Genomic DNA, 22,520 nt, shown 5'->3' with positions numbered 1-22,520 from the left:
GGGGGAATAAACAGGCTGGGGAGAGAGGGGAATAAACAGGCTGGGGAGAGAGGGGAAAAAACAGGCTGGAGAGGGGGGAATAAACAGGCGGGGGAGAGAGGGGAATAAACAGGCTGGAGAGGGGGGAATAAACAGGCTGGGGAGGGGGGAATAAACAGGCTGGGGAGGGGGGAATAAACAGGCTGGGGAGGGGAATAAACAGGCTGGAGAGGGGGGAATAAACAGGCTGGGGAGGGGAATAAACAGGCTGGGGAGGGGGGAATAAACAGGCTGGGGAGGGGAATAAACAGGCTGGAGAGGGGGGAATAAACAGGCTGGAGAGGGGGGAATAAACAGGCTGGGGAGGGGAATAAACAGGCTGGGGAGGGGGGAATAAACAGGCTGGGGAGGGGGGAATAAACAGGCTGGGGAGGGGAATAAACAGGCTGGAGAGGGGAATAAACAGGCTGGAGAGGGGAATAAACAGGCTGGGGAGGGGAATAAACAGGCTGGGGAGGGGAATAAACGGGCTGGAGAGGGGGGAATAAACAGGCTGGGGAGGGGGGAATAAACAGGCTGGAGAGGGGAAAAAACTGGCTGGGGGGGGGGGAATAAACAGGCTGGAGAGGGGAATAAACAGGCTGGGGAGGGGGGAATAAACAGGCTGGAGAGGGGAATAAACAGGCTGGGGAGGGGGGAATAAACAGGCTGGGGAGGGGAATAAACAGGCTGGGGAGGGGAATAAACAGGCTGGGGAGGGGGGAATAAACAGGCTGGAGAGGGGGGAATAAACAGGCTGGGGAGGGGAATAAACAGGCTGGGGAGGGGAATAAACAGGCTGGGGGGGGGTATAAACAGGCTGGAATAAACAGGCAGGAGTGGGGAATAAACAGGCTGGGGAGGGGAATAAACAGGCTGGGGAGGGGGGAATAAACAGGCTGGGGAGGGGAATAAACAGGCTGGGGAGGGGAATAAACAGGCTGGGGAGGGGGGAATAAACAGGCTGGAGAGAATCTTGCAGGTACTTTATACCAACTTCTGAGATAGAGAACATTCTGTTAAACTCTCCATGCTGGTCACCAACTTGTCCTTACTGTCTCATGCCCTGAGGCTTCCCAGATTTTTCCAGAGTACTTGAGTGGAAATTGGGAAGAACTCAACTTGTTTTTGAGAGTTGCATTTTTAGGCTGCTGGTGGAGTCTTACGAAGTTTTCATTTTTTTGTCTCTCTTAAATTCCTGCCACTCTTCACAACGTCACAATTAAATGTTTAAAAATATTTCCCTTACTCATCACTGTTGTTGTGGGGACTGATCATTCTCTCTCATAAGGGTTTAATTTAGAAAATTCAGAATATCTGCTCAGAATCCCAGCTGATGTATTCACATCATTGTGTGTGTAAATTGTGAGTAACTGAATTCCTGGAGACACACTGAACATTTGGGTGATGAAAGCATTTGATCTTCCAAAATGTGGATAAAGAGCCACAGGGCTTAGGCCTAACACAGAGGCTCCTTAAAAATGTGTGATTGCTGGTAAATAACTGTTCTTTCCATGGAGAGAAACCTGGAAAATGAACAATTCTGGGCTTTTCCAAAGTGGTGTTTGATAAAGATTTGCTGCTTTTGGGACACCTGAGGAGGGAATTCTCTTGAACCTGCCCAAGGTGTTCCTACAGAAATTCCCTCTGGAGTGTGAGGGGTTGCTGCACTGGTTGGGTTTAGCTGCAGACCTGGGCACTGCTGAGGTTTAACCCCCTGCTCCTTCCCTTCCCAAGGGATGTGGGGCAGGATGGGGAGGGGGAGGAAACCACTGCATTGGGATGGAGACAGGTTAATAGGGAAAGGAGCACAGCAGGACAAGGAATTCATTCTCCATTTGGAGAATCCTGGAATGGTTTGGGTTGGAAGGGACCCCAAATCCCCCCCAGGGCCACCCCAGCCATGGCAGGGACAGCTCCCACTGTCCCAGGAGCTCCAGCCCCAGTGTCCAGCCTGGCCTTGGGCACTGCCAGGGATCCAGGGGCAGCCCCAGCTGCTCTGGGCACCTGTGCCAGGCACTGCCCACCCTGCCAGGAACAATTCCTGCCCAATGTCTGGTGTAAACCTGCCCTCCTTCAGCTTCCTCCTTCCCCCTGTCCCAGGTCCCTCTGCAGCTCCTTGGAACCCCCCTGTAGGCACTGGAGGGACCTTTCAGCCCCTGCCCACTTTCCCATCCCCAGGAGAGCTCCACTGTGCCTGATGGGGACTTGGGAGGTCAAGGCACCACCATTCCCAGTGTTCCCCTTCCTCTTCACTCAGCTGTCTCCTGCCCATGGCCCTGGGGTCAGCTGGGATCACCTCTCCTGCCTGTGTCCCCTCCCAGCTCTTTGTTGTCCCCTCAGCCTCTGGGATTCCTCCAGGAATAAAGGACCGTGGATTGGGATGGACAGCAGGAATTGTCTCAAACCTTTCTCTTCCGTGCTCTTTTAACAGGGACTCAGTGGCTCGTCCCAGCAGAGGACTTGAAATGTGAATGGAGGAAAGAAAACCAGTCCAGTGCCATTCCTGGCCCTGGGCCAGCCTGGTTTGAGCCCTGGAGCAGCACAAAGCCCTGGAGAGAGCCCCTGCGGGAGAAGAACTGGGAGCAGCAGCCCAGCCTGGGCCGGGCAGGGGCTGGCAGGGGGCTGGGGCAGCCCCTGGGGAAGCTGACACTGCAGGTGAGGGCACCAGGGCCAGCCTGGGAGCCATGGGATGCTCCTGGCAGCAGCCTGCCTTTCCCCAGAACAGCTCCACAGTTCATTTCCCCCACATCTGACCTGGTCTGACGTTACAGGGATTAAATCCCTTGGCTTCAGGACACAGAGGGATGTAGCTGGCAGAACATCCCACCACACTAGTTTCCACACAGAAATAATTCTCAGGTGTACATAGCATGAGATCAAAATGAGTTTTTACTACTCTTTATTATTATTTTAGTTTTTTTTATTTTCTGGCCAGTTTATTTCCACACTGTTAAACCTCTGAGCACCTAGGACAGGAGTTTCAAGGACCAGCATCAAGGATACGAGTTCCATATTACACCCAGTATTAGGATGGGGTTTTTTCCCATGCTTTGGGGTTTGTGGTGGATGTTTTGTGTCTCCCCCACAGCTGCCAGCCCCGGTTTGTCTGTCTGTGTCCCCCCAGGAGGCCCTGGCCCTGCACCGCCCCGATTTCATCTCGCGCTCGGGACAGCGCCTGCGGCACCTGCGGCTGCTCCGCGAGGAGAGGAGGCTCCAGAGGCTGCTGCAGTCCCAGAGGGAGCTGCAGTCCCAGAGAGAGCTGCAGTCCCAGAGAGAGCTGCAGTCCCAGAAGGAGCTGCAGTCCCAGAGGCAGCAGCTGCAGTCCCAGAGGCAGCAGCTGCAGTCCCAGAGAGAGCTGCAGCCCCAGAAGGAGCAGCTGCTGCCATCCCAGCAGCTGTTGCAGCCTCCAGGGAAGAGACAGGCCTGCAGGACTGCAAATCACCGAGGTACTTCAGGGGTCTGCCTTGAATTCTTGGATTTCATGGACCCCACATTATGTTTCAGGGTGTATTTATTTATTGTTTGTTTCTCATAAAGGCATTACAGTTATTTAACCCTGCTGTCTGCAAGATCTTACAAAGAGTTTTTTGTAACAACTTCTCTAAAGCTGATAAAGGACTCACCTTGCTGCAGGAACAAACTTGTTCATTCCTTCACTGACCTCAGAATTTTCTGTTCAGGTTTCCTGATGAAAGAAAAAAGAAGAGCAATTCCCAAGAGAGAAATGTTTCAAAGATCTAAAAGGTAAAGTTCAGGGAGTTTTATTTCAGGTGGATCAGTGCCCTGGGTAGGGAAGAGCTCTGTCTGCAGCCAAAGAACCGGGTGTGCAAATAATTCAGCTTTTTCAGTGAAAAATGCAGGTGTCTCATCAGAGGGAGGAGAAATGTCCTACTTAGAAATTCCAAGAAAGAAAATCATATTGGAAAAGTGATTTCTGTAGCTAAAGCTGAGGGTTCTGCTGCAGTGTCAGCCACCCACAAACAGGGTCCCAAGTGGAGAGGGAGTGGGGCTGGGGGACACTGGAGCATCTGAGCTCACAAATTAACCAAGTGCTAATTGGGGCAGGAGTGAGGCAGCATTTCCCCCAAAGGAAGAGGCTTTCTATAGAAATAATCACCCCAAGAGAACCCAGGTGAATTTATCCAATTTACCCTTGGATAAACCACCCTAGGAAAGGTCTTGTCTTATTTTTGACTGCAGGAATTGATCTCTGCAGTGCCCAGCACGCTCACATGGATTTACCCTTTGGAGCAGCTGTGTTGCAGAGGGAGCCTGGGGAGGGATAACAAAAAGTGGGAGTTGATTGCAGCTGAATTTTGCTATAAATGGGATGTGAAGTGCTGGGCCAGGACCCCACAGAGGTGGCAGAGCCATTGGAAATGTGCAGTATCCTTGGAAATAATCACAGCTTGCTGGGATGAGGCCTGAGCAGCCTGACCCAGCCTTGGAATTAGCCCTGCTTTGAGCAGGAGCTTGGTGACCCCCAGAGGTTTCTGCCAACCTCAGTTTCTCTGTGATCCCACAAAATACCCACTGAAATATATAAAATAAACCCCTTGGTGACTTGTAATTATTTTAATGTTTTTTATGATACATTTTAATGATTTTTAGCATTTAAGAGTATTGTTAGGCTGTCTGGGGAAGGTGTCCCTGCCCATGGCAGGGGTGGCACTGGATGGGCTTTGGGGTCCTTCCACCCCAAACCATTCCAGGGTGCCACAATTGAAGGAAAATTGATTGGGGCAGCATCAGCACAGGAGACAAAGCAGGGCAGCACTACTGAAAGTTTGGAAATGCCTGAAAAGCCTCAGTGAGGTGATTGCTGTGCTGAACTCCTTCCATGGCAGGGGGGACGTGGCCCGGGATGGCTGGGGGTGTCCTGGGCTGGGGACACTGGGGACACTGAGCTCCACCTGCTCCAGCTGGGTCACCCCAGCAGGGCACAGCTGCAGTGCTGCTCCGAGGAGCTGCTGGGGCAGGACAGGTGTTCAGGGACACAGGAGAGGTGTTCAGGGACAGGAGAGGTGTTCAGGGACACAGGAGAGGTGTTCCAGGGACAGGAGAGGTGTTCAGGGACACAGGACAGGTGTTCAGGGACAGGAGAGGTGTTCCAGGGACAGGAGAGGTGTTCAGGGACAGGACAGGTGTTCAGGGACAGGAGAGGTGTTCAGGGACAGGACAGGTGTCCAGGGACAGGACAGGTGTTCAGGGACAGGACAGGTGTTCAGGGACAGGAGAGGTGTTCCAGGGACAGGAGAGGTGTTCAGGGACAGGACAGGTGTCCAGGGACAGGACAGGTGTTCAGGGACAGGAGAGGTGTTCAGGGACAGGAGAGGTGTTCCAGGGACAGGAGAGGTGTTCAGGGACACAGGACAGGTGTTCAGGGACAGGACAGGTGTTCCAGGGACAGGAGAGGTGTTCCAGGGACAGGACAGGTGTTCCAGGGACAGGAGAGGTGTTCAGGGACACAGGACAGGTGTTCAGGGACAGGAGAGGTGTCCAGGGACAGGAGAGGTGTTCAGGGACAGGAGAGGTGTCCAGGGACAGGACAGGTGTTCAGGGACAGGAGAGGTGTTCAGGGACAGGACAGGTGTCCAGGGACAGGACAGGTGTTCAGGGACAGGAGAGGTGTTCAGGGACAGGAGAGGTGTTCAGGGACAGGAGAGGTGTTCCAGGGACAGGAGAGGTGTTCAGGGACAGGACAGGTGTCCAGGGACAGGACAGGTGTTCAGGGACAGGAGAGGTGTTCAGGGACAGGAGAGGTGTTCCAGGGACAGGAGAGGTGTTCAGGGACAGGAGAGGTGTTCAGGGACACAGGAGAGGTGTTCAGGGACAGGAGAGGTGTTCAGGGACACAGGAGAGGTGTTCAGGGACACAGGAGAGGTGTTCAGGGACACAGGAGAGGTGTTCAGGGACAGGACAGGTGTTCCAGGGACACAGGAGAGGTGTTCCAGGGACAGGAGAGGTGTTCAGGGACAGGAGAGGTGTTCAGGGACAGGACAGGTGTTCAGGGACAGGAGAGGTGTTCAGGGACACAGGAGAGGTGTTCAGGGACACAGGACAGGTGTTCAGGGACAGGACAGGTGTTCAGGGACAGGAGAGGTGTTCAGGGACAGGAGAGGTGTTCAGGGACACAGGACAGGTGTTCAGGGACAGGACAGGTGTTCAGGGACAGGAGAGGTGTTCAGGGACAGGAGAGGTGTTCAGGGACACAGGACAGGTGTTCAGGGACAGGAGAGGTGTTCAGGGACAGGACAGGTGTTCAGGGACAGGAGAGGTGTTCAGGGACAGGACAGGTGTTCAGGGGCAGGAGAGGTGTCCAGGGACAGGAGAGGTGTTCAGGGACAGGAGAGGTGTTCAGGGACAGGAGAGGTGTTCAGGGACAGGAGAGGTGTTCAGGGACAGGAGAGGTGTTCAGGGACAGGACAGGTGTTCCAGGGACAGGACAGGTGTTCAGGGACAGGAGAGGTGTTCAGGGACAGGAGAGGTGTTCAGGGACAGGACAGGTGTTCCAGGGACAGGAGAGGTGTTCCAGGGACAGGACAGGTGTTCCAGGGACAGGAGAGGTGTTCAGGGACAGGACAAGTGTTCCAGGGGCAGGAGAGGTGTTCAGGGACAGGAGAGGTGTTCAGGGACAGGAGAGGTGTTCAGGGACAGGACAGGTGTTCAGGGACAGGAGAGGTGTTCAGGGACAGGACAGGTGTCCAGGGACAGGACAGGTGTTCAGGGACAGGAGAGGTGTTCAGGGACAGGAGAGGTGTTCCAGGGACAGGAGAGGTGTTCAGGGACAGGAGAGGTGTTCCAGGGACAGGAGAGGTGTTCAGGGACAGGAGAGGTGTTCAGGGACAGGACAGGTGTTCAGGGACAGGAGAGGTGTTCCAGGGACAGGAGAGGTGTTCAGGGACAGGACAGGTGTTCCAGGGACACAGGAGAGGTGTTCCAGGGACAGGAGAGGTGTTCAGGGACAGGACAGGTGTTCAGGGACAGGAGAGGTGTTCAGGGACAGGAGAGGTGTTCAGGGACACAGGAGAGGTGTTCAGGGACAGGAGAGGTGTTCAGGGACACAGGAGAGGTGTTCAGGGACACAGGAGAGGTGTTCAGGGACAGGACAGGTGTTCAGGGACAGGAGAGGTGTTCCAGGGACAGGAGAGGTGTTCAGGGACAGGAGAGGTGTTCAGGGACAGGACAGGTGTTCAGGGACAGGAGAGGTGTTCAGGGACACAGGAGAGGTGTTCAGGGACAGGACAGGTGTTCAGGGACAGGAGAGGTGTTCAGGGACAGGAGAGGTGTTCAGGGACAGGAGAGGTGTTCAGGGACAGGACAGGTGTTCAGGGACAGGAGAGGTGTTCAGGGACAGGACAGGTGTTCAGGGACAGGAGAGGTGTCCAGGGACAGGAGAGGTGTCCAGGGACAGGAGAGGTGTCCAGGGACAGGAGAGGTGTCCAGGGACAGGAATTCCCAGGCTCAGGCTGCTGTGGACTCCATGGTTTCCCGGTGGGACAGCAGCACGCTCCAGACACGTTTGCCAGGGGTGTGCTTGGCCAGCAGCCCTTGGCACGGTGGGGATGAAGCAGAGGGTGTGGATTCAGGCTCACTTTGCTCCCCGGTCAGGCTCTACGAGCAGCTCCCTGAGGTGAGGAGGAAGAGGGAGGAGGAGCAGAGGAAGCTGGAGTACAGCTCCCACCGCCTGCAGGCTCGGCTCTACAGAACTGTGAGTGTCCTTCTGCAGCGTGCCAGGCACGGGGATGGGCAGTGGGGAGTGGGGGATGGGGAGTGGGAATTCAGGTGCTGGGCAGTGGGAATTGGGGGCTGGGCAGTGGGAATTGGGGGATGGGGAATGGGAATTGGGGGCTGGGCAGTGGGAATTGGGGGAGGGGGAGTGGGAGTGGGGGGCTGGGCAGTGGGAATTGGGGGATGGGGAGTGGGAATTGGGGGCTGGGCAGTGGGAATTGGGGGATGGGGAGTGGGAATTGGGGGATGGGGAGTGGGAATTGGGGGCTGGGCAGTGGGAATTGGGGGATGGGGAGTGGGAATTGGGGGATGGGCAGTGGGAATTGGGGGATGGGGAGTGGGAATTGGGGGATGGGGAGTGGGAATTGGGGGGCTGGGCAGTGGAAATTGGGGGCTGGGCAGTGGGAATTGGGGGATGGGGAGTGGGAATTGGGGGCTGGGCAGTGGAAATTGGGGGCTGGGCAGTGGGAATTGGGGGATGGGGAGTGGGAATTGGGGGCTGGGCAGTGGAAATTGGGGGCTGGGCAGTGGGAATTGGGGGATGGGGAGTGGGAATTGGGGGCTGGGCAGTGGAAATTGGGGGCTGGGCAGTGGGAATTGGGGGATGGGGAGTGGGAATTGGGGGCTGGGCAGTGGAAATTGGGGGCTGGGCAGTGGGAATTGGGGGATGGGGAGTGGAAATTGGGGGATGGGGAGTGGGAATTGGGGGATGGGGAGTGGGAATTGGGGGCTGGGCAATGGAAATTGGGGGCTGGGAAGTGGGAATTGGGGGCTGGGCAATGGGAATTGGGGGGCTGGGCAATGGGAATTGGGGGGCTGGGCAGTGGGAGTTGGGGGATGGGCAGTGAGAATTCAGGTGCTGGGCAGTGGGAATTGGGGGATGGGCAGTGGGAATTGGGGGCTGGGCAGTGGGAATTGGGGGCTGGGCAGTGGGAATTGGGGGCTGGGCAGTGGGAATTCAGGTGCTGGGCTGCCAGGGCTGTTCCATTTCACCAGGGCAAGGCAGCCAAGCTTTGTGACACCAGTTCCTTTCCTGAAATCCTCCCACTCCATGGAAAAAAGGTCCCGGTGGAATGATACAAAAAAGGGCTTGTGCAGGGCTTTGGGAGGAGCAGAGGGATCTTGGAGCACATTCCAGGAAGGACAGGTGGATGAGGATGCTGGGTTTGCTCTCCTGAGCCCTGGCTGTGGATGGATTTGGCTCAGGGAATTCCCAGCCAACTTCCCAGCTGTGCCTAACAAAGCCTGGAGTCATCCTTAATTTCCCAGTCAAAAGCTTGCAGTGCTGCTGGAAAGTGAGCTCAGAGGATTTCAGCAGTTCCTGCTGGCCCCTGGCAGCCCTGACTGGGGAGCTGTGGGATAAGCCAGTGTCCCTGAGCATGGACAAACAAAACTGGCTGGTTTTTAAACTCTGCACCTTAAACTTGCACCTCAGCTTCAGTGTTGAACTCCTGGCTGGAAGAACTCCTTTCCTGGGGTATTCCAGAGCTGGAATAATAGCCTTGGGTATTTGTTGGGAACAGCAGTCATTGGATTTTGGAAGTCAGCACTCGTAATGGATTCTCCAGAACATCTTCCTACTCCAATCTGGGGAGTTTACCACTAGAAAGACTTTAATTTGTGGCTATACTTGGGCAGGGTGTTTTCAGGACATCTTTTTTTCCCTGGTCTGAGAATTCCAGATGCTGGTTCAGTAAAGTTTGAGGAATTAATGGATTCTGGCAGCCATTGATAGAGTCAGCTGGAAGCAGGGAGGGAATAGGATCAGAACTTCTGTACATAAATATGGGTTTGATTGGGAGGGAGGTGATGATTCGTGGCAGTAAATAATTCCAAAGTTTTATTTTTCCCTGCTGGTGCAGAAAAGCTGCAGAGGGGAGCTGTAAATCAGGGAATGGTTTGGTGAGGATGGGTGAGAGCACCGGCTTCACTGTGCCCGGGAAATGAACCACGGATTTTGTGGAATGACTCCAAACATGAGACAGAGCTTAGGGGGGAGGAAGGAGCTGCTCCAGGAGCTCCATGGAGTGTGTGATGGGGCTGTGGGATTCAGGGAACCCCCGTGCCCCAGGCTGCTCCAGGGATCTGTTCCCGTGCTGGGAAGGGCTGTGTGGAGCAGCCCCAGTGCCCCCAGCAGGGAGCAGCTCCTTTAGCAGTTATCCAGGGAAAACACAGGAAAGGGAGGCAGAGTCAGCTCTGTGTGGGGCTGTGTTCCCTGACCCCAGGGCAGGGCTTGGGATGTGCCCTGTCCCAGAAATCAGAGAACCATGGAATCGTTCAGGTTGGAAAAAATCCTCTGATCCCATCCAGCCCAACCATCCCCAGCCCTGCCAGGGCCAGCGCTGTCCCTGTCCCCGAGTGCCACATCCAGGGGCTTTGGAACCCCCAGGGATGGGAATTCCAAACCTCCCTGGGCACTTCCAGATTCCTTTCCATGTAGGAATATTCCCAAAATCCACCCTGAGCTGCCCTGAGGCCGTTCCCTCTCCTCCTGTCCCTGTTCCCTGGGAGCAGTTCCCAAATCCCCCCCGGCTGTCCCCTCCTGCCAGGGACTTGTGCAGAGCCAGAAATTCCCCCTGAGCCTCCTTTGCTCCAGCCTGAGCCCCTTCCCAGCTCCCTCAGGAATTCTCCAGCCCCTTCCCAGCTCCCTCAGGAATTCTCCAGCCCCTTCCCAGCTCCCTCAGGAATTCTCCAGCCCCTTCCCAGCTCCCTCAGGAATTCTCCAGCCCCTTCCCAGCTCCCTCAGGAATTCTCCAGCCCCTTCCCAGCTCCCTCAGGAATTCTCCAGCCCCTTCCCAGCTCCCTCAGGAATTCTCCGGGCTCACAGGGAGTGATTAAACTTTGGGAAAGGAAGCGATGAAGGAATCCATCCCATCCCATCCCATCCCATCCCATCCCATGGCAGGGACACCTCGCACAGGTCCAGCCTGGCCTCGGGCAGTGCCAGGGAGGAACAATCTCAGTGTCCAGGCTGAGGGATGAGATGCAGCTGAGTTTATTTGACTCAAAATAAGACCCCAAACCAGTGAATAGATTTGAACAAAATTTGCTTCAGTTTTGTAAAGCAGAGTGCAAATATCCCTGCAGGGCTTTGGAGGGGAAGGGCTGTCAGGGCTGGTTCCAAGGCATTTCTGTGACAGTTTGGGGCAGCTCACTGAGGTGAAAAGACAATAATAATAAGTTTTATTGGCACTGAGTGAGGATGATCCTGAGGGGAACCACCATGGGCCCACCTAGAACTGGAGCCATAAAATTCCCTGGGCTGGAGTGCACAGACATTCTCAATCTGTGAAATTGTTTAATGCTTCCCTTCATTGAGACAGCAAAGTTATTTTTATCACAGGGTGCATGTGGATCTGGGCTGATGTTCTGTCCCAGCAGCCCTTTGCTTTTGTACTTCCAATTTCAAATGGAGCATAAAATCATCCCAGTCAGATCAGGGGATGGGGAGGGCCCTGGAATTCTGCACGCTTTGTAGTGGGAACAGATTCTGATCTGCAGCAGCAGTCGGAACTTTGAACCCCAGTGAAGTGGGAATGGATTTTGTGAGTTTATCAGATCCAGATTGGTTCCATTCCTGAGGATTTCCCATTGGGTGGGGTGAGCCCTGTGGATGGGGAGAAAGCCCCTGAAGGCAGCAGCAGGTGGTGGCAGCTGTCCCTGTGCCACCAGCCCCAGCAGTGAGGAGCATTGCTGCTGGCCAGGGACCAGGCTGGCACTGCCCCAAAGGGAAACAGCACAGGGAGCTTCTGGGCCTGGGGGAAGCTTCTGGAACCACCCCCTGCTCCAGGGACCTGTAGGATCCAAGCCCTGCTCACAGACCAGGGGTTCTTGTTGGGTCTGCTTTGCTTTGGTATTTTCACCAGGTATTTTCAGCTCCTTTTGGGAGGAGTTTGCAAATGACTCTTCCCGTGTTGGGTCCCAGGGTAGTGCAGGTTTCCCTCTGCTCCCCTCAGCCAGCCCATCCCTCCCTCTGGAGTCCTGCTTTATCCCACTGCTGATGGTGGAAATCCCTTCCTGGACCTTCCCTGGAGCTGCTGCTTGTCCTGGGACATCCCAGCCTGGGGCACACGCGGTGTGCTCGGGATGCTGCCCCAGGGAGCAGCCTCAGCCAGCTCCAGGGATAATCCCTGGCCTGTTCCTGCCAGGGACATCCTGCTGTTCTCTGAGCAGCCTCTGAGCTGCTGGGATTGTCCTGGAGGGGCTGAATTCCCATTCTGAGCTGCTCATTGTCCTTGCTGCCAGGCTGGACGGGGCTGCAGCCCCTGGGACACTGGGAGGTTAGGGGTTAGTGTTAGGATTAGGGGTTAGAGGTTAGGATTAGGGGTTAGGGTTAGGGTTAGGATTAGGGTTAGGATTAGGGGTTAGGTGTTAGGGGTTGGGGTTAGGGTTAGGGGTTAGGGGTTAGGGTTAGGGTTAGGGTTAGGGTTAGGGTTAGGGTTAGGGGTTAGGGGTTAGGGGTTAGGGTTAGGGGTTAGGGGTTAGGGTTAGGGGTTAGGGTTAGGGTTAGGGTTAGGGTTAGGGTTAGGGTTAGGGTTAGGGTTAGGGTTAGGGTTTAGGGTTAGGGTTAGGGTTAGGGTTAGGGTTAGGGGTTAGGGTTAGGGTTAGGGTTAGGGTTAGGGGTTAGGGGTTAGGGTTAGGGTTAGGGTTAGGATTAGGGGTTAGAGGTTAGAGGTTAGGATTAGGGATTTGGGTTAGAGGTTAGGATTAGGGGTTAGAGGTTAGGATTAGGGATTTGGGTTAGAGGTTAGGATTAGGGGTTAGAGGTTAGGATTAGGGATTTGGGTTAGAGGTTAGGATTAGGGGTTAGAGGTTAGGATTAGGGGTTGGGGTTAGGGTTAGGGTTAGGGGTTAGGGGTTAGAGGTTAGGATTAGGGGTTAGGGTTGGGGTTAGGGGTTAGGGTTTAGGGTTAGGGGTTAGGGTTTAGGGTTAGGGTTTAGGGTTAGGGTTTGGGTTTAGGGTTAAGGGTTAGGGGTTAAGGGTTAGGGGTTAAGGGTTAGGGGTTAGGGGTTAGGGGTTAGGGGTTAGGGTTAGGGTTAGGGGTTAGGGTTAGGGTTAGGGGTTAGGGGTTAGGGGTTAGGGTTAGGGTTAGGGTTAGGGTTAGGGTGTTAGAGGTTAGGGTTAGGGTGTTAGAGTTTAGGGTTAGGGTTAGGGTTAGGGTTAGGGTTAGGGTTAGGGTTGGGTTAGGGTTAGGGTTAGGGGTTAGGGTTAGGGTTAGGGTTAGGGTTAGGGTTAGGGTTAGGGTTAGGGTTAGGGTTAGGGTTAGGGTTAGGGTTAGGGTTAGGGTTAGGGTTAGGGTTAGGGTTAGGGTTAGGGTTAGGGTTAGGGTTAGGGTTAGGGTTAGGGTTAGGGTTAGGGTTAGGGTTAGGGTTAGGGTTAGGGTTAGGGTTAGGCTTAGGGTTAGGGTGGCCCTGGAGGGGCTTGAAGCGCCCTTCCCACCCAAACCCCTCTGGGGTTGCACAACAGTCTCTGCAGAGAACCTGTGCTCAGCAGTTTTCATTTTCAAATCACTGAAACTCATCTGTGTCCTTTTGTTTTTCTCTCAGAAAATCACCAACCGTGTCCTGGGGAAGAAGGTGTCCTGGAGCTGAGGGGAGCCTCTCCAGCCAGGCTGGGCTGCAGCAGCACCTGCTGGGACAGGGAGAAAGCAGTAAATGCTTCTGCAGCTCGAGTTTGTGCTCTTGGGTCACTTTTGTACTGATTAATTCTGCCCTGTGTAAGAATCAGTTGTTTGGGGGCAGTGTCAGGGTTTTAAATAAATAGCTGTGTTTTTATAGTGGTGTTAGGCACTTGCAGGGGAAACAGTCTGGAAAAACTTGGTTCATAATATATTTATAACTCCCTTATTGGAATAGCAGTTTTCTATATTTATTTTCAATGGATTTTAATGGGGATTTTTAAACTTTTTAAATTCCTGTCTCAATGTAGAAAATTCCCTTGTTATGTTTTATACTGCAGAACCCTTCAATAAAACAGGTGAGTTGTTATAAGTGGTGCAGCTGTGTTTGTGTAGGGACCAGGAGAGGCTGAGCAGGGACAGCTCTGGTGACGTGGGGGTTTTTAGGCCTTTCCTGGGATAATCCCCTTTCCCAGGTGGTTTGTCCTGCCAGGACCCCTGGCTGTGCCCTGGAGCAGCATCACTGAGAAGGTGCAGGGGGGGATGAGGTTTGTGACCTGTCCCAGTTTGATCTGATCACCCCTGAGCAGTCACAGGATGGATAAACAGGAAGAGACATCTGAGGAGAGCAGAGTGGGTGTGAGCTGTGGCTTCCGATGATCTCTGCCTCGGATGTTTGTGGCAACCCAGGCCAGAGGCAGCTGGGAGGGAACACCCAGTGCTGGGAGGGCTGGGCACCACTGGAGATGGAAGGTTCTGGAGAGACCCTCCAGAGCCTGAAAGGGGCTCCAGGAGAGCCTGGGAGGGACAGGAGCCAGGGAATGGCTTCACTGGGAAAGGGGAGATTGGGCTGGGATCTTGGCAAGGAATTCCTGCCTGGGCTGCAATTCCCAGATTTGCTGGGGCTGCCCCTGGATCCCTGGGAATGTCCTGGACATTGGGATTGGATCCACCTGGGACAATGGGAGCTGTCCCTGCCCATGGATGGGGTGGGAAGGGATGGGATGGGATTTAAGGTCCCTTCCATCCCAAACCATTCCAGGATTCCCTGATCTGGTCTGGTCTCAGTGCAGATTACAAATAACTCCATCCCATGGCTGGGATAAATCAGCTCAGACTGTGCCTTGTCTCCTCAGACCTTCCCACATCCCAAAATCCAGTTTTACCTGTTGATCAGAGGATCTGTTGCAGGGAGCTGGGAGCCCCTCCAGTGCCACCCCCTGCCCTGTCCAACCCGGCCTTCACCTGGAATTGGCTCCTTCCACTGCCTTGTCCTTGGGATCAGGCGGGATGGAATTGCTGCCTTGCCTTTGGGGTTTTGTTCTGGGGCTGGAAATGAGCTTTGTGTGCTCCTGAAGGAAAAGGGGCTGGGAGTTCTGGGGCTGGGCTCCCTGCTGGATTCCCTGAGACACAGGGGCAGGTTTGTTCCCTGGGAAGGAGACCGGGGGTGTTGGAGCCCTGACGAGATCCTGCCTCCCTTGGAGCACGCTCAAGGCCACTCAGCTGCTGATTTGTGCTTTCCAGGAGACACAAAGGGAGCCTGAGGGCCTTGCTGCCCCCAAATCCCTCTGAGATGGAGCCCAGTGTTCCCCCAGCAGTGCCAGGGCCACCCCTGAGCCGTGTCCCCAAGTGCCACACGCACAGGGCTGTGAAATCCCCCCAAGGATGGGGACCCCAGGGCTGGACAAAGCTTTGGGTGATGAAATTTCCCCCCAGAATGGGTGGAGGGGGTGTTCCCATCCCTCCTTCCCTGATTTCTCCGTGGGGGATGCTCCTGAAGTGCCCCTGCCCTGTTCCAAGGCTGGCTGAAGCTGCTGTGGGTGCAGCATCCCGTGTTTCCAGTTCTGGGGAAGGAGGCTGTTGACATTTGCAGCCACTGCTTCCAACACACCAAACTTCTTTCCAAAAACTCAGGAAATTGTGCTTGTCTTGTGTTGATTCCAGAGTGTGGAGTCATCCCCTCTAAATCTACTGTACACAGAGACTTCTAGGGCAAGTCCTGCAGAGCTCTGGAGGTGGAATTAGGGCAGGACTGGGTGTTTTTTCAACCCTGTGGGAGCAGGTTTGTGTTTTCAGTTATTCACATTTGTCCTTTGATCATTGCTGTGTAGGACAGATGTGTGTCCACAGCCTGACCTGCAGCTGGAAACCTCCTGGATGAGATGGAAAAGAGGTTTAAAAATTCACCTTTTGCTTTGACATCTGCTTCATTTTGAAATGAGAGGCTTTTTTTTCCCTTCAGAAGTGCCTTCCATTCCTTCCTTTATGACCATTCCCACTCGTTCTTCCTTTGTGCTGTGAATTCCATCCTGAGGGAATCAGTCCTGATCCTTCTGTGTCACGGGCAGCCCTGTGGGTGTTTTTGGGATCTCTCCCAAGGAGAGCCCCTCTCCAGCAGGTTTGGATGGTTTTTGGGGATCCCTCCCAAGGAGAGCCCCTCTCCAGCAGGTTTGGATGGTTTTTGGGATCTCTCCCAAGGAGAGCCCCTCTCCAGCAGGTTTGGATGGATTTTGGGATCTCTCCCAAGGAGAGCCCCTCTCCAGCAGGTTTGGATGGTTTTTGGGATCTCTCCCAAGGAGAGCCCCTCTCCAGCAGGTTTGGATGGATTTTGGGATCTCTCCCACGGAGAGCCCCTCTCCAGCAGGGGCTGGATGGTTTTTGGGATCTCTCCCAAGGAGAGCCCCTCTCCAGCAGGGGCTGGTGGGCCTGGCTGGGTGTCTGGGACAGGTTCTCTCCTGGCTGGGATCTGGAAGGGTTTCCATGGAGATACATTGTGGTGGTGGTGATGTGAAAACACGGCTCGAGTGTCCCTCAGTCTGCAGTCCCTGCTGCTGCTGCCCCTCTCCTGGGCCTGGCCAGCGTGGGAGGCTGCTGGGGACTGTCCCCAGGGTTTCTGCTGGCCCCTTGGTTTTGTCATGGAGAGCACAACGGGGAGACTTGGGAGAGGAGAAGATGAAGGGTTTGCCCTGTGCCAAAGCAGGCAAGGAAACCATTTCCAGAATTCCAGGATGGTTGGGATTGCAAGGGACCTTAAAGCCCGTGCAGTCCCAAGCCCTGCACTGGCACCTAAAATGAGGTGGATTATGGATTTCCTATCAGCCCTCCCCAAAGTCCATCTCATTTTTTCCCTGAGTGCATCCTGGATTATAATTCACTTTTCCTGAAACAATTCCCTGAGGAGGACACAACTTCCTGACTGGCTGTTCATTAGTGCAGATCCCACTTGAATCCAGTAAAGCAGATTTTAAAATATTGTTTCCTTTGTGCTGCCTTTATGAGCCGCTGGCTGCGCTTGGGGCAGCCGCAGTCAGCGCTGGGCCGGGGCAGGAATTCAGCCTGGGGCAGGAATCCGGCTGGAAACGGGAGAGACCCGACTCTTTCACACGAGCAAGGTTTGAAAGTCAAGCTTTTAGTAATATTTTTCTCCCTACATCAGCAGATAAAGTGAATTCTCCCGGCCAAATGGGACCCTGAGGGAGGGTGAGCGACCTCAGCGTGACAAATGGAAGCCACGTTGATTAATGCCCCTGGAAGGAGCTCAAATTCCAAGGGGATGAGGACACTTGGGAGAGTCTTCCTCGGTAAAAAGGGGATTTTTACATCCCGTCTGTCTCATGTACCCGTGTGCTGCAGCCCTGCTGCTTCACCAGAGGCTCCTCTGAACTCCCCAATTCCAGAGGTTCCAAGTTGTTCTCCCCACCTGGGACGGGTTTGGAGCGTCCCATGAGTTGTCCTGGCTGGCTCCAGGCTCCGGCCAGTGTCCCTGACCCATCACTGAGGAGCCAGCCCTGACCTTCCTCGGGACAGGGAAGAGCCCCTGGGGCTGAGAGGCACCGGGAGGAGGGGACAGGAGTTCTGTGACCCGAGAGTGACTGAGCTGGGCCTGGGCTGGCACTGGGGACATCGCTCTGAGGGGGCTTCGTCTGTCGGGGTATGGGACAGACATAACATAGAGCTGCACAGAATGGCTGGGGAAGGGAATGGGGCTGGGATGGGCTGGAGAATTCCTGAGGGAGCTGGGAAGCGGCTGGAGAATTCCTGAGGGAGCTGGGAAGGGGCTGGAGAATTCCTGAGGGAGCTGGGAAGGGGCTGGAGAATTCCTGAGGGAGCTGGGAAGGGGCTGGAGAATTCCTGAGGGAGCTGGGAAGGGGCTCAGGCTGGAGCAAAGGAGGCTCAGGGGGAATTTCTGGCTCTGCACAAGTCCCTGGCAGGAGGGGACAGCCGGGGGGATTTGGGATCTGCTCCCAGGGAACAGGGACAGGAGGAGAGGGAACGGCCTCAGGCTGGGCCAGGGGGGTTTGGTTGGACATGAGGGAAAATCCCATGGGAAAGGTGCTTGGGAAGGGGGTGCCCAGGGAGGTTTGGGGTGCCCAGGAAGGTTTGGGGTGCCCAGGGAGGTTTGGGGTGCCCATCCCTGGGGGTGTCCAGGGAAGGACTGGAGGTGGCACTGGGGGCTCTGGGCTGGGGACAGGTGGGGATGGGGCACAGCTGGGACTCGGTGATCCTGGAGATCTCCAAGCACACGGATCCCAATCCTGTGATTGTCACAGCTGAGGGTCCTTCCAGGACCTGTGCCGGGTTAGGGCTGATGGAGCTGCAGCTGCCAGGGCCACGCTGCCCTGCCCGTGTCCGTGTGCTGGGCACAGGGGGTGATCCTGTCCTGCTCTGGATCCCGGGGGGATTCCAGCCCCGCTCCCCTGATCCCGGCTGGGCTCAGCTGCTGCCTGTGGGACAGCGCCTGTTCCTGCCCTCACAAAGGCCCTCTGTGGGCTCCAGCTGCTGCTCCCACAGCCCCTGGCAGGAGGCAGAGGCACCTCTGCCTGCCTGAGGAGGAGGGGAAGGAGCAGAAATGTCCCATTCTGTGAGGAGCAGCAGGACCACGCTCCGTGACACCGGCTGGGGCCTGTCCCCTGCCCGGGCTCCCCGCTGCCATTCCTTGGAAAGCCCTTCCCAGGCTCCGCTGTCCCTCTGGCCCCGATGGTTTCCTGATGGCTGCGAGCCCGTGCTGTCCCTGCTGAGTGCCAGGCTGCTGATCCCAGCTGCTCCCCTGGGCTGTGCTCTCGGCTTCCACAGGGATCCTCTGCAGGGACCGCGTTTGGAGCATTTCTCCTCTCATTGCTCCTGCAGGGTGAGTTAAGGGACACCCGTGGCTGTGCAGAGTGGCCCAGGAAAGGCAGAAATCCATGGAATCCCCCCCAGTGCCACCCCAGCCATGGCAGGGACAGCTCCCACTGTCCCAGGAGCTCCAGCCCCAGTGTCCAGCCTGGCCTTGGGCACTGCCAGGGATCCAGGGGCAGCCCCAGCTGCTCTGGGCACCTGTGCCAGGGCCTTGTGCCCTCCCAGGGAGGAACTTCTCCCTAAAAACCTCCTAAAGGTGCCTGGGGAGAGCTGGTGGTGACGGGAGGAGCAGCTCAAGGCCGCTGCCGCCCCCGGGGAGCGCTGGGGAAGGCCCCACCTCATCCAGATGTTTGCATCTGCAGGGTGCACCCGAGGGCAGAAGTGTCTGGTGCCAGCAGGGCTCTGGCTGCTGCTGCCATGGCTGTGCTCTTCCAACTCATCTTTTGTGCCAGGAAACCCCAGAGAAGTCCCCTGTGCTTTCCTGGCCCCAAATGTCACCTTGGGCCAGAGGTCCCTGGGGCACTCTGGGTCGGGACCCGGAAGCTGTCCCCATTTTCAGGGTAAAATCATTTGCAAAGCTTTAATTACCGCTGCCAATCAATATTGCTATTGGGATTTTAATAACTATTGATGAATCCTTGCCCTGAAGGTGGCAGGGAGAGGTGGGTGGCCTCAGGAAGCACCAAGGGACTGGCAGGGTGTGCAGGAAGGGAAGTGAGCATTCCCCATCCCCACAGAGCTGCTCTGATGGCTTTGGGGGGATAACGTCAATAAAATCCAACCCTGGAAGGGTCCAAGGCCAGCTTGGAGCAGCCTGGGACAGTGGGAGGTGTCCCTGCTCATGGCAGGGGTGGCCCTGGGTGGGCTTTAGGGTCCCTTCCAATCAAACCAGTCTGCAATTCCACAATTAAAAGCATTGTTACTATTAATTAATATAAAAATACTAATGTCAATAATCAATATCATTAATAATAATAATAATAACAACAGTGGAGCAGACTGAGGGTCACAGAGGTGTCTCTGGTGGGATATATGCAGTTAAAGAACTGCTTTAAACACTTCTCCCCCCCACCTTGTGCAGGCAGCCCGTAGGAAACTCCCAAGGCTTTCCTGGGGCAGGAGATGGGGGGGAAGTGGCAGTGGGGATGGATGGATGGATGATGGATGGATGGATGGATGATGGATGGATGATGGATGATGGATGGATGGATGATGGATGGATGGATGATGGATGGATGGATGATGGATGGATGATGGATGGATGGATGATGGATGGATGATGGATGGATGATGGATGGATGGATGATGGATGGATGATGGATGGATGGATGATGGATGGATGGATGGATGGATGGATGATGGATGATGGATGGATGATGGATGGATGATGGATGATGGATGGATGATGGATGGATGATGGATGAAGGATGGATGGATGGATGGATGGATGGATGGATGGATGGATGAATGATGGATGGATGGATGATGGATGGATGATGGATGGATGGATGATGGATGGATGATGGATGGATGATGGATGGATGATGGATGATGGATGGATGGATGATGGATGGATGGATGGATGGATGATGGATGATGGATGGATGGATGGATGGATGGATGGAGGGATGGATGGATGGATGATGGATGGATGATGGATGGATGATGGATGGATGGAGGATGGATGGATGATGGATGGATGATGGATGGATGGATGGAGGATGGATGGATGGATGATGGATGGATGGATGGATGATGGATGATGGATGGATGGATGATGGATGGATGATGGATGGATGATGGATGATGGATGATGGATGGATGGATGGATGGATGATGGATGGATGATGGATGATGGATGATGGATGGATGATGGATGATGGATGATGGATGGATGATGGATGGATGGATGGATGATGGATGGATGATGGATGGATGATGGATGATGGATGGATGATGGATGGATGATGGATGGATGGATGATGGATGGATGATGGATGGATGGATGGATGGGTGATGGATGGATGGATGGATGGATGGATGATGGATGGATGATGATGATGGATGATGGATGATGGATGGATGGATGGATGGATGATGGATGGATGGATGGATGATGATGGATGGATGATGGATGATGGATGGATGATGGATGGATGATGGATGGATGATGGATGATGGATGGATGATGGATGGGATGATGGATGATGGATGGATGGATGATGGATGATGGATGGATGATGATGATGGATGGATGGATGGATGGATGGATGATGGATGTATGGTGGATGGATGATGGATGATGGATGGTTGATGGAAAGGGATGGATGGATGATGGATGGATGGATGGATGATGGATGGATGGATGATGGATGGATGATGGATGGATGGATGGATGGATGGATGGATGGATGATGGATGATGATGGATGGATGATGGATGATGGATGGATGATGATGGATGATGGATGGATGATGGATGGATGATGGATGGATGGATGGATGGATGATGGATGGATGGATGGATGGATTGATGATGGATGGATGGATGGATGGATGGATGATGGATGGATGATGGATGATGGATGATGGATGGATGATGGATGGATGATGGATGGATGATGGATGGATGGGATGGATGGATGGATGGATGGATGATGGATGGATGGATGGATGATGGATGGGATGGATGGATGATGGATGGATGATGGATGGATGATGGATGGATGATGGATGGATGGAAGGATGGATGGTTGGATGATGAAAGGTAGATGGATGGATGGAAGGAAGACTAATGGAAGATGAATGGAAGACGGATGGATAGATGGATGAGGGATGGATGGATGGATGGATGGATGGGGATGGATGGATGGATGATGGATGGATGATGGATGGATGATGGATGGATGATGGATGGATGATGGATGGATGGATGGATGATGGATGGATGATGGATGGATGATGGATGGATGGATGATGGATGGATGGATGATGGATGGATGGATGGATGATGGATGGATGGATGGATGATGGATGGATGGATGATGGATGGATGGATGATGGATGATGGATGGATGGATGGATGGACAGGGATGGATGGATGGATGGATGGATGGATGATGGATGGATGGATGGATGGATGGATGGATGGATGGATGATGGATGGATGGATGATGGATGATGGATGACGGATGGATGGATGGATGATGGATGGATGGATGATGGATGGATGATGGATGGATGGATGATGGATGGATGATGGATGATGGATGGATGATGGATGGATGGATGATGGATGGATGGATGGATGATGGATGATGGATGGATGGATGGATGATGGATGATGGATGGATGATGGATGGATGATGGATGGATGGATGGATGATGGATGGATGATGGATGGATGGATGGATGATGGATGGATGATGGATGGATGATGGATGATGGATGGATGATGGATGGATGGATGATGGATGGATGGATGATGGATGGATGATGGATGATGGATGGATGATGGATGGATGGATGATGGATGGATGGATGGATGGATGGATGATGGATGATGGATGGATGGATGGATGATGGATGATGGATGATGGATGGATGATGGATGGATGATGGATGGATGGATGGATGATGGATGGATGGATGATGGATGGATGATGGATGATGGATGGATGGATGATGGATGGAGGGATGGATGGACACACGGACGGATGATGGATGGATGGACACACGGATGGATGGAGGGATGGATGGACGGACAGATGGACGGACACACGGACGGATGGAGGGCTGGATGCAGCCGCGGTGGGCGGGGGAAGCCTGGGAGCCGCCGAGCCGCGGGTCTGGTTCTCATTAAGCGGCCGGGCCGGGCCAAGAAACGCAGCAATAACCGAGGGCGAACAAAGCCGCCCCCTCCCCGCCGCCCCCCGGCCGGGCCGGCCGCGCTCGGGGCTCCGCGGCGGGGGAGGGACCCGACGGCATAAAGAGGAGGAGATCGGGCCGGAGGCGCCGAGTCGGGGCGGTGACA

General features: G+C 54.5%; 1 protein-coding gene across 1 annotated transcript in view; it reads left to right on the top strand.

The window, feature by feature from the left end:
• ALMS1 (ALMS1 centrosome and basal body associated protein) overlaps positions 1–13,743 on the top strand; it is a 72,786-nt gene extending 59,043 nt beyond the window's left edge. The window contains exons 14-18 of the mRNA XM_088056384.1: positions 2,453–2,676; positions 3,146–3,467; positions 3,702–3,765; positions 7,633–7,732; positions 13,300–13,743. Coding sequence (XP_087912510.1) covers positions 2,453–2,676; positions 3,146–3,467; positions 3,702–3,765; positions 7,633–7,732; positions 13,300–13,344 — 755 coding nt within the window. The 3' untranslated portion in view covers positions 13,345–13,743. The remainder of the gene's footprint in view (positions 1–2,452; positions 2,677–3,145; positions 3,468–3,701; positions 3,766–7,632; positions 7,733–13,299) is intronic.
• Positions 13,744–22,520: the final 8,777 nt, after the last annotated feature.

Source organism: Pseudopodoces humilis, chromosome 6, assembly GCF_049639895.1.
Source record: "Pseudopodoces humilis isolate 2021_Gansu_Grassland_sample_001 chromosome 6, ASM4963989v1, whole genome shotgun sequence".
NCBI lineage: Eukaryota > Metazoa > Chordata > Aves > Passeriformes > Paridae > Pseudopodoces > Pseudopodoces humilis.
The sequence above is the reverse complement of the archived record's forward strand: the minus strand, read 5'-3'. Positions and strand labels throughout refer to the sequence as shown.